This window comes from Podarcis bocagei (genome assembly GCF_964188305.1).
Source record: "Podarcis bocagei genome assembly, chromosome: 17".
Taxonomy (NCBI): Eukaryota; Metazoa; Chordata; class Lepidosauria; order Squamata; family Lacertidae; genus Podarcis; species Podarcis bocagei.
The window spans coordinates 1,408,532-1,422,803 of record NC_138143.1 but is presented as its reverse complement, the minus strand read 5'-3'; the positions used below and the strand labels follow the sequence as shown (position 1 = coordinate 1,422,803).

The 14,272-nt window shown below is 49.5% G+C and overlaps 1 protein-coding gene across 4 annotated transcripts; it reads left to right on the top strand.

Moving 5' to 3' along the window:
- The first annotated feature begins 11 nt into the window (after nucleotides 1-11).
- Nucleotides 12-13,506, top strand: LOC308577337 (ER membrane protein complex subunit 3-like). 4 transcript variants are annotated; one of them, XM_081177460.1, is made up of 8 exons: nucleotides 15-675; nucleotides 7,153-7,210; nucleotides 8,162-8,255; nucleotides 9,438-9,542; nucleotides 11,220-11,301; nucleotides 11,447-11,526; nucleotides 11,998-12,083; nucleotides 12,982-13,506. In XM_081177460.1, exons 1-8 carry the CDS (start codon nucleotides 518-520, stop codon nucleotides 13,090-13,092), a joined length of 774 nt encoding a protein of 257 aa, XP_081033586.1. In that variant the 5' UTR covers nucleotides 15-517; the 3' UTR covers nucleotides 13,093-13,506. The 4 variants fall into 4 exon arrangements, with proteins under 4 accessions (XP_081033588.1, XP_081033586.1, XP_081033587.1 ...); XM_081177461.1 differs by lacking the exon at nucleotides 15-675 and adding an exon at nucleotides 699-1,029 and having other exon boundaries at nucleotides 7,157-7,210; XM_081177463.1 differs by lacking the exon at nucleotides 15-675 and adding an exon at nucleotides 700-1,029.
- Nucleotides 13,507-14,272: the final 766 nt, after the last annotated feature.

Genomic DNA, 14,272 nt, shown 5'->3' with positions numbered 1-14,272 from the left:
GGGCGCCCCGTCTCTCAGCTCATGGCCGGGGCCCGAGGGAGGCCAGGCGCGGGGGCGCTCTGCTCGGCAGACTCTATGGCGCGCGCACGCGCGTGGCAGGCGGGGCCCAGACTGCGCAGGTGCGGAAGGCGACTTCCGGCTGCTACATCCGGGTTCCCTTCCGGGGGGGAATCTTGTAACTGAAAGAAAACGTGCCTCTTTTAGGCCCAAAAAAGGATTCCTCTCGTTAGAAACTGCTCGCCCGTCTACGTAATTCAAGAGACGCTTCTTTTGGTAAACAAAACTGTGTTCTGAGCCCGCAAATACGGTGCAGGAAATGACGTCGTTTCCGCTAGGGTCAACCTCCGACCCCCTTTCTCCTGATATAGAGACACATCATCTCCATTATCGCCACAAAGCTGGAAACCGTGGCGGGCGCGAGAGAAAGGCGGCCGGAAGTCGGCGTTGAGTCAAAGGCGCCACTTCCGGCGCCCTATTTGTGCGTTTCCGGCCCCAGGAGCCTCTTCTCTCAGACGCCATGGCGGCTCCGGAGCTGCGCCTGGACGGCTCCATCCGCTTCTGGGTTCTGCTGCCCGTGGCTTGGATCGCGCTCGCCATAGGGGTTCTGCGCCTGCGCATAGCGGGCCTGCTGCGCGGCGAGCGCGCGCTGGGCTGGCTCGAGCAACGGCAGGACACGTGAGCGGCGGCGGCGGGGGGGCGGGGCTGAGGGAGGCCACGCCCACATGCCAGGCCCCTGAAGGTGGAGTCAGGGAAGAGGACGCGAAAGGGACGCCTTCCTGTTTCCCGGGATGGGGGTTTCTGGGCGCAAGCTTTTGAGTTTCACAGAAGTCTGAGCTACACTAAGGTTTCCAGATTTCTTTCAACGAATCTGGACACTTTTCAACTAAATAGGTGGATTTTACCAGGATTTTACCATTTGTAAATCCGAGGACTGTCCCCGGGATCGGGACGTCTGGTAACCTTAAGCTGCACATGACCAAGAGTCCTGTGACACTTTGCAGCCTGCATGTTTGTTTTCTTTATGTATTGGTAAGTTTAAAATAGTGTTTCTGCTACAATCAAGTGTAACAGCACCTTGCTGACAATCCAGAAAAATATGCACACTTGGAATAAAAAAGCACAAACCACCATAATAAATGACAACCTTCCATATGCGATCTTCCTCCAATAATAGAATCATAGAATTGCAGAGTTGGAAGGGACATCAAGGGTCATCTAGTCCAGCCCCGTGCAGTGCAGGAATCCTGCCCACAACCGCCCCTTCCAGTTAACACCCAGACACCCTGACCCATTGTGCTGCTGGGCTGTCCGCGTCTCGTAGCCACAAGGGCTACGTTCTCCTTCCGTTGTCAGAGGCATCACACTTCTGAACACCACTTGCTGGGAATCGCAGGCAGCGGCAGAGCATATGCCCATGCTGCCCAGGACAGGCACGCTCCCGGGGGGGCGGGCGTGGTGTGGCAGGTGCCCTTCTGGGCATGGGATAGCCACTCAGGTGCATGGAGATGCACACGCGCCTTGCAGCCTGGGGCAGAGCGAGCAGACATTGGGCGCACTGCCCATCCACAACTGCCAAATGCCCCCTCCCTCAGCGAAGACACCCAGGACGGTTCGCCCCCACCGCACCCCCCTTCCTCCACCCCGATCACAGGTGGACAGAGTACTGTGTGTTCATGTCCAGCTCGCAGGCTTCCAGAAGGTTGTGAGAACAAGGTGCCAAATAATGAAAAAGCACAGCTGCTTAAAATATTGAAACCCTGCCTCCTTCCAAAAGCAATCTGGAGCAGGGATGCTTTAACCCAGGGGTTGGCAAAGTTTACTTCGCCTGGTCCGGTTCACTCCATCGGAGATCCCTCTGCGGGCCGAATTGCGTGCATGTGTGAGTCCGTGCACCCACAATTTCCAGCATCTGCGTTTGTGCAGACGTGATTTCTGGCACTGTGGACGTAAGTCCCTGCACCGCGCTGCGCCGATTTAGCGCAGCGTGGGGACTCGCCAAGCAGGTGGCTTGGTTCGGGGCGGCTTGTGGGCCGGTTAAATGACCCCCTTGTGCCACTTGTGGCACATGGGCCTTAGGTTTTCTGATGAAGAGGAAAGAGGCCGCTAGACAGGCTTTGTTGTGGAGATGTTCCAGGACTGCTGCAAATACCTGCTGGCCACTAACCCCCAAGGAGAAGCAGATGATGTAGAATGGAACAGGGAAAAGGAACTTAATACTATATCTATCATTTGTGCATGTCTCCACTCCATGTAACTATATGCCACTACTACTATATCCTTAAGGGACGCGGGTGGCGCTGTGGTCTAAACCGCAGAGCCTAGGGCTTGCCGATCGGAAGGTCGTCAGTTCGAATCCCTGCGATGGGGTGAGCTCCCGTTGTTCGGTCCTAGCTCCTGCCCACCTAGCAGTTCAAAAGCACGTCAAGTGCAAGTAGATAAATAGGTACCGCTCCAGCGGGAAGGTAAACTGCGTTTCCGTGCACTGCTCTGGTTTTCCAGAAGCGGCTTAGTCATGCTGGCCACATGACCTGGAAAAACTGTCTGCAGACAAACGCTGGCTCCCTCGGCTAGTAAAGCGAGATGAGCACCGCAACCCCAGAGTCGTCTGCAACTGGACCTAATGGTCAGGGGTACCTTTACTTTTACTATATCCTTGAATGATAAAACGTAACTTAAGTAAAATAATAATGTTGGTACCTAGGATTGTCAAATGAACACGCTCTGTCTAACCGCCTCGACGACTTTGACAGGTCCTCAGTGCCACCTTCTGGGTCTACAAAGAACCACATGAATCCATAAACTAAAACACTCTTTATTGAATGGGTCATTCATAAAAAGCAGATACGCCATTCAGAAATGTCAATAGCCCATTCACAAATCCTTTTTTTTTTTAAAGGATATTTATTAGAATTTTACAAACAATAAAAAGTTACAGAATTAAAAAAAAAACAGAGTAACAATAATAAAAGAAAAAGAGATACAAAAATACAAAGACAAAATACATAAAAAGTAAAAAGAAGGTTAGAAAAAAAGAATCAATATTTTCATGTCTTATATTTCAATTACTTGTTTCCTGACCTCCTCACACCCCCCTTTTTTGTATTCCAGTTCAAATATTTAATTCAGCAAATCCTTACCCTCTATCCTTTATCTTTACTTAATATCTTAACCTATTTATAACTATATATTTCCAATCATTGTCAATCCGTATTTACATATTCTTATTAATCTTTTTACCAATACCGCTTATTTTCAATTCAACATCCCTTTAACATTCATTAATTTTACAGTATTTCTGCAAATAGTCTTTAAATTTCTTCCAGTCTTCTTCCACCGCTTCTTCTCCTTGATCTCGGATTCTGCCGGTCATTTCTGCCAGTTCCATGTAGTCCATCACCTTCATCTGCCATTCTTCCAGGATGGGTAGATCTTGTGTCTTCCAATACTTTGCAATAAGTATTCTTGCTGCTGTTGTTGCATACATAAAAAAAGTTCTGTCCTTCTTTGGCACCAATTGACCGACTATGCCCAAGAGCAGTGTTTCCCAACCTTTTTTGGGCAAAGGCACACTTGTTTGATGAAAAAAATCTCGAGGCACACCACCATTACAGCCCCATGACGTCAGCGCGCAGCGTCACGCCGGGAGGGACGCACGAAAGTGTAAGTTTCAATTTTTTCCCCTCCCCCTTGCCGGGGAACCTCCAAGCTTTGGGGGTGGGGGGGAGGAGGCAGCAAAGCGAGGCAGGAAGGAGAGCGCGGCTTGGCTGGGTGAGCTTTGGCAGGGGCAGGGAATGAGAGCCGCGAGGCGGGCGCTGCGGACGGAGGCACTGCCCGCCGAGCTCGCAGGCAGCCAGGCAGGCAGACGGCGAGAGCCCCGCGCTGGGCGGCCTCTCCTCGCCGCCGCCGCCCCGCCTCTCGCCGCCCGACTCGCCCGCCTCCCTCCAGGCAACATCTCGCGGCACACCAGGCAACATCTCACGGCACACTAGTGTGCCGCGGAACAGTGGTTGGGAAACACTGCCCAAGAGAAAGGCCTCTGGTTTCTTCAGGAAGGTATATTTAAATACCTTTTTCATTTCAAATCCTTCCTTTCCCCTTGAACAATAGCTGTCAATTGTTAACGGCAGGATCTGGGAACCCCCGATCTTTATCGATAACCTCAGAATCCTTTTGCCCACCAAGCATTACCCCCAGCGTCACCGTCCCTGCAATCATAAACAAAAGAGTGATCCTTAGCACCAGGGAGGGCAGTATGGGACTCTCAAACACTCAGACATCTACATATGTGCTCATGCTTTTGTACTATCACCAAAACGTCAACATTCTAGCAAGCTGCTTTTGTCTAACAAACGCTTACCTGTAATCTCCCCAATATGTGTTTTTCCTTCCTCCTCGCATATCCCGAGGCGTGGGAACCAGCGACTCCACTTGAAATGAAACTGTATATAAGTATATATTGCCAGGCTCTACATTACAGCCGTAGGAGGGAGGCGGGAGGCAGTGGAAGACAGGAGTGCCTGGTGTGCTCTGGTCCATGGGGTCACAAAGAGTTGGACACAACTAAACGACGGAACAACAACAGCAACACATTACAGCCGCATCTGTTCCAACTCTACAGACAGGGATTCTTACCTAAGAGATCTACAACAAACCTTTTTGGAACTAAAATATCCGCCCAATGAAGTTAAACAACAGATCAACAAAGCCAGGCTGATACCCAGAGAGAACTTGCTGCAAGACAGACCCAAAAAATAACAGAACACCACTAGTAATCACATACAGCTCCCAAGTTAAAACAGTTCAGCACATCATCAGATATTTACCACCTCTCCTAGACAACGACAGTTCACTTTCTCAAGCTCTGGGAGGAAGACCTTTCATCGCCTACAGACAGCCACCCAATCTTAAACAACTCCTCACCCACAATAATACAACAACCAGACTTAACATGGACACTGGTACCAGAGACTGCAGTAAACCCAGATGCCAACTTTGCTGCCACATACACCCAGACAACACCATTACTGGCCCCAACAACATCAACCATACCATCTCAGGCCTATTTAATTGCTCATCTTCTAACATTGTGTATACCATCAAATGCCAGTACTGCCCTTCAGCTCTCTATATTGGACAAACAGGCCAAACCCTACGCTAAAGGATAAATGGACATAAATCTGACATCAGGAATCACAAGACAGAGAAACCAGTAGGACATTCAATACGAGATCTCAAAGCAGCTGTCTTATTCCAAAAGAATTTCAGAAATAGACTTGAAACCAAACTGAAAACTATGGGGAGCCCTGGTCTGAATAGAGATATTGGATTCTTGTTTCATTGCACATGCTAAAGCTATTTTTGGTCATCTGCATACTATTCCTTGCTTTTTCCTGTAGGACTAATTGCAGTCGTTAACAGTCGTCAACAGGTTTACCATACACATTAGCCAATCACCCATCTCTACTACCCTTCTGAGAAAAACCCCACCCCACCCTCCCACTATATATAAGGGTCTGGTGACTTTTGCTTATACCAGAACAAACTTACGGTAGTTGATCTAAGTTTGGACAATTTAAAAAAAATATTATTTTTGTATATAAGTGTGTTTTGCCCTTTTGTTCAGGGTTTCTCCTCCATCCTGCATGTGTGAGTGAGGACCCTGTTGCAACAGTCTTCCTAACAATAAAGATCAGGCTTACTTGCCGCCTTGCTCAGCATATCTCAGGTTGCTCTCTGTTCATTCTCCAACTGATAGAGAGCCTAGCGACCTCTATACAGACTTCTTGCGTACCTCCTACAGGGAAAGAAGCAGGTTTTTAATATTTCTTGATCACAGATGATACAGTGTTATAAGAAAGGAAAAAACCCTGCTCTTTTCCCCTTATGCGGTATCCAAGAGCCCATATAGAGTCCTTAAGTAGGTTCCCTATTGGTAGGAGAAAATAATGGAGGCCAACCAGAGAATATTGAGAAGCAAATCGACTAGTAAGTCTGATCTTTATTGCAATAGAAAAGTACTGTTGCAACAGGTCCCCACTCCCCACACACAGGAGGGAGGAGAGAACCCAAAACAATGGTGCACAAGTCCTTATATAGACTTTTGAAATTACCCACCCTTTAGCCCCCCCCCCCAAGAAGGCTGTCTGCAGCAGTGGAGGTGGTCTACAGCAGAAATCCTGTTTGCCAGGATACCTGGTGATTGCATTACCTGGGCAGCCTGGCCATTCTTTTGTGATGGTAAATACTTTAGTTCCTGAATCCAGGTCACAGGCTCACCCTATTCATACATAAATATGCCCTTAAGACAGGATTTGTAAGCAAAAAGACAATGGGAAGGCTTTCCCCATTTTCCTCCCATACTGCAGAGGAATATTTGAGGTCACTGGGAGTCTCAAAATGGCTTCAGGATTGCTCTCCTGTACTATTAGAGACATGTGGTTTCTAATGTATGTGTTTGCCTTGTACATTTATGAACATTTATTTTATTTTTGAGACCTTAGAATTCTTATAACAACAGTATGGCCTCAGAGGATGGATGCCAGGAGCATGGAGCCCTAGACCAGCACATTTAAGGCTTTAAAAACCAAAATCATCCATTGAAAACAGTTTTCTTCCTTGCAGTATTTAACTTTAACCATAAGGAGAGCTGGTGTGATGCAGTGGTTCGAGTGTCGGACTAGAACCTGGGAGACCAGGGCTCAAATCCTCGCTCAGCCACGAAGCTCACTGGGTGACCTTGGGCCAGGCACTGCCTCTCAGCCTGACCTACCTCACAGGGTTGTTGTGGGGATTAAATGAGGGGAGCAGAACCATGGAGCTCCTTGGAGAACAGGTGGGATAGGAATGCAATAAATGAATACAATTTCTCAAAGTGGTTCACAACATTGAAATCAGATGTATAGATGACAGGTCCTGTGAAATGTGTCCAAATCATACTTAAGTGTGGAATTCCAGAATTGCACAACTGCTTTGTTCGGACCCCTGAACATATTGCTCCAAGCAGCTGTTTGTCTGTAGTCATGTGGATTGCATGAGTAGCTGTGAGCGGGCCAGTCTTTTACTGCCGCATTTGGTTTGATGATCTGATCCCATTACTTTTGTTTGCAAATTCTGTTGGACCTACAGCTGAGTTGAGTGTTCTTTGTCTGTCAGGCAGATTCTGGCTCGTAGTCGCCTCCTGAGAGAAAATGGACGCTTCCTAACTCATCAGGTAAGGGAGACTGTGGGTGCAGCTGCTTCTGAAAATCCACTTGCCTCCTTGCAAGGGTACAGACATAAAGCTAGGAAATTTCATGGTCCACACACAACCTCCTTTGGCTTGTGACCCAAATGTGATCTATTCCCCACAGTGGTTCTGGATTAATACTGGAACCACTTGATTGATGCAAGTCAGAGGGGTTTTTGTTTTACTTAGGCTGCTGGCCTAAAAAGAACTGATATGAGGGTTTGAATAGCAGAAGTGAAATTTTATTCCCCTCTCTGAATTTCCTTTGTAATTCTGTCTTGTCATTCTTGAAAAGGAGAGGAAGAGGGCGCTTCTTTGGGGAGGGGTTGGGAGCACCCCTGCCGTGTGGCTATTCTCAAGAATGCCTGTATCATTGCTTGAGACCATAACTATAACAAATGGGGTTTTTTAAATACATCTTTGCAATGTAAATATATTGAAGGGCAGGCCTTTGAACGTCTCCTGCCTTCACCCATCCTGCTCCAAAGCCAGGAATGGCACCCTCAAAAAGGCAGGTGACCAACACTTCGCACCTGTGTGCTTTTACCTGGAAGGAAGCCCCACTGAAGATTTAACTTATTTATTTAACTTCCGAGTACATATGCATAGCATTAACATAAGAAACTGCATGCCCTTGTTCAAATCTTTCCTCTTCCATGAATTTAGTATGTGACATGAGGCCATTCTAAGGTACTATCGGGGAACCTGTAGATGCCGCCGCCGCCCTCCCGGCTCCCTTGGGTCCTAGCAGTCAGGGATGAGAGGAGTTAGTCCAGCATTGGAGGCCACAGGTTCCTTTTCCCTGGTTGAAGATGTAAGGCGGTCAAAGATAATGCATATGAAGCCCTTCAAACCATCTCAAATGCAATGATAATCTTCCTTGCTGAAAACACCTTCAGCTCATCTGGATTTCTGAGGCCCTTCCTCTTTCCCCAGGGCTTCCTCATGCGTAAGCATCACTTCAATAGCCCTGAAAGTGGCTTCTTCCGCCAAACGAAGCGTAAAGTGCAGCCCAGAAACCTGCTGACAGGTAACCATGGGAATGGGCATGGGAGTACAAGGGGCAGTGGAAGGGTTCTGCTGTCTCATCCCCCCGCCCCCGTCCCGCTTGCTCAATCAGTGCTGCTGTCCAACCATGGGACTGGTGCCTGGAAGCAGTGATAGACTTGATGGGGCCCAATAAGCTGAAGCTGATAAGGTGGAGGTCCTGTGAGTGGGTTCCTTCTGTGTCCCACCTTCTTCTTGGAGTGGTGGGACTCCCCTTGAAGGAGCAGCTTTGTACTCTGGGAATACTCTGGGATTCCAACTTGCCACAGGAGATTCGGGTGGCTTCTGTGACCATGTGCCTTCAGCCCAGCTTTGGGCAACCTGCCAGCTACAGCCTCTCCTGGGCCATGATAGCCTCACCTCAGCTGACTGCCCATCTGGACTACCATCACAGCCTATGTGTGGCCCAGAGGCTGCAGCTAGTGCAGAATGCGGCTGCTAGGCTGGTAAGTGGGGGCACCATGTGGCACTGGTTCTGAAGGTGCTCCTGCATTGGACCCAATTCAAGGTGTTAGTACTAGCGTAAAAAGCCCTAAATGGCTCGGGGACCAAGCACTTTGTTCTCCAGTATAAACCACCTTGGACAATTGGCAGGTGAGGCTTTGGCGGCAGCAGTGGAATAAGGGGGGGAGATGAGCTGCCAACCATGAGGGGGCCTGGTTCTGTGTGTGCTGGGGCTGGTGCCTGTGGACAGAACCTGATTTGCCCTCCAGAGTCACCAGCTCAATTTAACAGACATTGGCTGCCACGGGATATCAAACCAACAAACAAACCAGTTTTTTAAGGCAGGGCTGTGAGCGCTCTGTGCTCAAGTTTATTCTGGACCAACGTGGTGCAAAATCTGCAAGAAAACGAGCGGTTGGATTCTGTGGTCTGTATATAAATTATGCTATTTAAGCACCCTTCCATTATTTTGGACATTTTGTTCAAGTAGACCCCTGCTTGTGTTTGAGATTTCTGCAGCTATCATACGTCCCCACACGCCCACAAACCCCAAGGAGTTAGAACTTGCTTTTGTTTTTGCTTTTGTAAGATGCTGATATTCACATAAAACCAAATTTTGTTTCTGGCACTTCCTTCTGTGGTTTCTATGTGTCCTTGTGGAATCCCAGGCTGCACAGTACCCTGTTTGACACACACCTCTCTCCCTCTCTCTCTCTTGCAGATCCCAGCCTGGTTATGGAGATGATGAAGGGCAACTTGGTCCATGTCCTGCCCATGATCTTAGTTGGAGGCTGGATCAATTGGGCCTTCTCTGGCTTTGTGGCCAGTGAGTGATGCGGGGATTTAACACAGGCCTGGAAGCTGCAGGGCGGTGCCCTCGTGGAGACCCATTCCTTGTGCAGCAGAGGATGAAGGGAAACGGTGGCCCTCTAGCTGGTTGCTGGACTACAATTCCCATCATCCCTCACAGTTGGCCATGCTGGCTAGGATTGATGGGAGTTGGGAGTGTCAGGAGCTCGCCCTACACTCGAGTAGGACCGTAGCAGAGACACATGCCCAACTGGCATGTTCCCTCCCTCCTGGTCAGTCATTTGGGAGCTTCAAAAGCTTTCTTCAGCCTGAACATCACAGCGACTGATGCCAACAGACACTGGCACACTTAGGGATCTACAGAGTCTTCACAGCTTGCAACTCAGCACTTTGGCTAATCTACTTTATTTACATATAAACACACACAGAGCACTGCAACATGGCTCCCTCTCTCTGTAGCATCAGACAGCAAAGAGAAAAAGAAGAAAGGACAATAGTCCCACTTTGCGGAACACAGTAACACAAACAACTCCGTCACTTCCCACTCTGTGCAGTCAAAACATACACCGTCATGTGATAGACAAAAATCCCATGACTGCAATCTTGGAGCAGGAATTCTAACAGGGAGCCCAATAGCCCCTGCAGGGCAACAGGGGGCCCCTCCCCCTGGTGGACAATTTTAGTATTGCTGTATGTGCTATTTGATTACAGTGGTACCTCAGTTTAAGAACAGTCTGGTTTAACAATGATTTGGTTTGCAAACTCCACAAAACCGGAAATAGTGTCTTGGTTTGAGAACTTGACCTTGGTGTAAGAATGGAATCTGAACGGTGGAAGGGCACCGGCGGAGGGAGGCCTCATTAGGGAAAGTGCACCTTGTTTTAAGAACAGTTTCAGTTTAAGAACGGACTTCCGGAACGGATTAAGTTTGTAAACCTAGGTACCACTGTATTTTGTTTCTAAATCTGCTGCTGTTTTGTTTTTGTTTTGCTAGGAAGAGCAGTATAGAAATATTTTAAAATAACAGTATTTAAAGAGATCATTTAAGGCAGGCATTGGCAACCTCCAGCCCTCCAGATGTTTGGAACTACAATTCCCACCATCCCTAGCTAACAGGACCAGTGGTCAGGGATGATGGGAACTGTAGTCCCAAACATCTGGAGGGCCAGAGTTTGCCTATGCCGCCAAGATGCACTCTTCCAGCATCCGGTGTGTTTCATAGCCTTTGGCTCAGCTTGCCTGTAAAGCAGACCACCACCCCTAGTCGTCCTTTTATTCCAGACCAGAGAGCTTGGGCTGAGGGCAGGTTGCCTCTAGCTAAATTAGGTGGTTATGAATCAGGAAGGCCCCCGTCCAAATCTGCCCTCTGCCCTGAACTCTTAGGAAAGTGATTACCCCTCTCAACCTCTTTCCCTCCCTGCCACCCACCCAGCCCAGTAATTTACTGGGATTCTGTGACCTGCATGAGAAGATTTGGTAAGAAGGGATTGTAGGCCCCTTAAGTTGCTCCTTTGCTTGCAAGGGGAGGGGGCTTTAGCTTGGGATCTGAGCTGATCCGGAGGGTGGCACTATGCGCAAGACAGCTGGGAGCTGTAAATCACTGAGGAGGAGGGTGGTGGGGCAGCAGCCCTAGAGCTTGGGGTAGGCGGGTCCAGCTCTAACACCTCTCCCTCCCAACCTCCCTCCCTCCCAGCCAAGGTTCCCTTCCCCCTGACCCTGCGGTTCAAGCCCATGCTGCAGCGTGGAATTAGCCTGCCTTCCTTGGACCCCTCTTGGTAAGCACCTGCCTGCCCCCAGGCCCAGCCAGCCCTTCCATGGGTTTGGGGTGGTGATGGCTTCTGGCCTGGGTTCCCACCCTGTGGGACTGGGGGCCAGGAAGGCTCCCTGAGATAGTCACTGACAGATGTTTTCACTTCCCAGGGTGAGTTCGGCCTCCTGGTACTTCCTCAACGTTTTTGGCCTCCGCCGAGTGTACAGCCTCATCCTGGGAGAGGAGACTGGTGAGCAGCTTGGGGACAGGGAGTGTTGGGCTTACAGGTGGGGTTGGTGTCTTACTTGGGATGTACCTCTTCAGATTGCAACGTGGAGGGTGGACGTTTGAGTGCTTATTGCGGCACAAGCTTTCATGAACTAGAGACTCCTTTGACAGCTGCATGAAGTGGTCTGATACTTTGGGGAACCAGTTTGAAACCATGGGGGGCAGCGCCTAACCTCTCAGGGTTGTAGCGATCACATGTTGGAACTTGCTCTGTACAGCCACTCATTTCCTGCATTTGACTACTCTTTGAAACTCCACTATTGCTCTATAGGTCAATGCAGAGGAACAAGTGTCAAAAAACCCCATTTCTGCTGAGAGTTTACACCTAATCAAAGGCAGCCAGACTGTTAGTAGCTGACAGTTATCTCTTGCCTTGTTGTCAACTTGCAATGTTTACATGCCTCCCTCACAAGCTTCCCTGTTCTCTCCACAGCTGCAGAGCAGAACCAGCTGCTCCTGCAGGACCAGTTCCTCAGCCCAGCTGTCCCCACCCCACCTGATCCCAACAAGGCTTTCAAGGTACTGCCCTAGTTTGTTTCAATGGTTTCACTTAGGTGAGAGCACGTAGCTGATAAGATTAGATGCGGTCCATTTGATGCAAGACTAATTGGCTGCATGGCATCTTATCTGCAGGGCGACAGCTGTGCCACTCCAGCTGCTGTGCCACAGTGAGACTTGTGGGCGTAGGCAGCCCCGCATATCCCAAGAGCTGGTGCTGTGGCCCAATATGTGCGCTAGACAATATCTTTTTAAAGAAATGACAGGAGGGGGGCTCAACATATGGTTGGACTTGCAACTCCCATCAGGCCCCCGATAGCACGGCAGTTGGTCAGAGATGATGTGAGCCAGTTTCCCCTCCTACCTTAAATCATTGCCATGGCCTCCTTGGGTGGTCTTAGGAGAACCCTCTCAGCTATCCTCCCCCCACCCCCAACAAGGAGACAGCGCTGACCTTTCCTATGGGATCATTGTAAAACTGTATTGTGAGTGAGCATGGGAACACTTTGGAAGGGCCATACAAACATCTCGGGAACAGTCAGCGCTGCTCATTTTGAAGCTTAGAGCTTTGTGCTTGCCAGGGCTGTCACCTAGCAAACACCTCTGATGGCACTGGTGTTTGCACACACAGCCACACACATCCTGTTCAGCACAAGAATTTCTGTTTGTGCAATGGGACTTCCTTCTTCCCCCCCTCCCCAAAAGTATCCCAGAGGGCTGGGGGAACCATATGGACCAGATTTAAGGGGCACATGGGAGAACATTCCATTGCACAACCAGAAGTCCTTACGCTGACAGAACGATGGTCTTGGTGCTGCTGGATCCGACCCTTCGATTGCAGCTTGATGCAGAGCTTGTATGTGCGAGTTTCTGCAGCGATACGCTGCTCAAGGCTGACAGACCTTTTTTCTCCATCCAGGCCGAGTGGGAAGCCTTGGAGTTGGTTTCTCACCACTGGACTCTGCAGGATGTGGAAGAGCAGTTGATGTCACAGGACCTCAAGCTGGCAGGGCTGCCTGGGCCTGACTGATCCCATCCTGTGACTGCTGCAGGCTACTTCTGTCCTATGGGACAAATGTGTGTGTGCAAGAGACCCTTTCACCTCCTTGGGAGTTGGAAGAGGCTGACCCTGCCTGCATAATCAGTGTGGAACGGCTTTTCATCTTAGAGGCAGGAAGGTTGCAGAAGAGTGCTTGAAGTCTGTAGCATGACCCACCCCCCATCAGTCAGCCAGAGCAGTGGGCAAATAGCCTCTGTGGAACTGGCTCTGGGTGCCTGAAGTCTTGCAGGCGTAGCTGGAGCCAGCAAGTTAATGTCAAAAAGCTCCTTTGCTTGTTCTGCTTGCAGAGAGAGAAGCCCAGTGTGGCAGACAGCTTTATGGGATGCCAGTCCCAAGTGTGTGTACAACAAGTTTGGCTATTAAAAGCAAGGTAGCTGCAACAAACCCTGCTTTACTCTCCTTATTTGCAGTCTCCATGTCTGGCCTGCCTCTGGTGGCTGGTGCATAAACACTGCCTAGGTTCTTCCACGCTGCGCCTTGAAAGAGTTTTCGAGAAAAGCATCACCTCCTTAACCTTTGCAGGGAAAGGGAGGACTGAGTGGAAGCTCAGGGCCAGTGTAACTTGAAATATAAGGCACCAGTTTTGAGCAGGGGGGCACACAATGTATTAACTGAGAACTCCAGTAATGCTTCTGCCAAGTTGAACAGGCTACTTAGCACTGTCAAAGGCCTCCACCTCCAGCCTCTCCAAGAACCCAAGTTGAATCCCATCCTGCAATGTGGGGTGTACTCTGCCCATCCAGTCGAGTTCTTTTCTCCTTCCGAGAGAGAATCATGGCCTCCACAGCGCAAGCTGGCCACCACATTGGAGGTTGCTGTCCAGAAGTTGGAAGAGTCATGTTGTGGTTGCCTCTGTCCTGGCTGGCAGAAACCGATGGTTTGGAGAACACAATCCTCCTCTACTTAGGGGTAAATGTATCATAGAAGCTTGCCAACTGTCTTCCTCCCCAGAGGTCAGTCCACTTCTAAGCTATCCAGCACCAAAGAGCATGGAACAGCTTGAAGACTACCAGGGAAGCGTGCACCTCCCTGCTGCTGCTGACCAGATTTGAATTCATTGGTGTGGCATCTCGCTACCAGACATTGGTTTTCCTTACCCATCCCTCTGCAGAGCAGATGGCAAAAGCAGCAGAAGGAAGTGCAAGTCTAC

Excerpts from the sequence above, each read along its gene's own strand:
- LOC308577337 (XM_081177460.1), top strand. The coding sequence starts at position 518 with ATGGCGGCTCCGGAGCTGCGCCTGGACGGCTCCATCCGCTTCTGGGTT. Across the intron at positions 676-7,152 it reads CTCGAGCAACGGCAGGACAC|GCAGATTCTGGCTCGTAGTC; the intron begins GTGAGCGGCGGC and ends TTTGTCTGTCAG. Across the intron at positions 7,211-8,161 it reads GACGCTTCCTAACTCATCAG|GGCTTCCTCATGCGTAAGCA; the intron begins GTAAGGGAGACT and ends CTCTTTCCCCAG.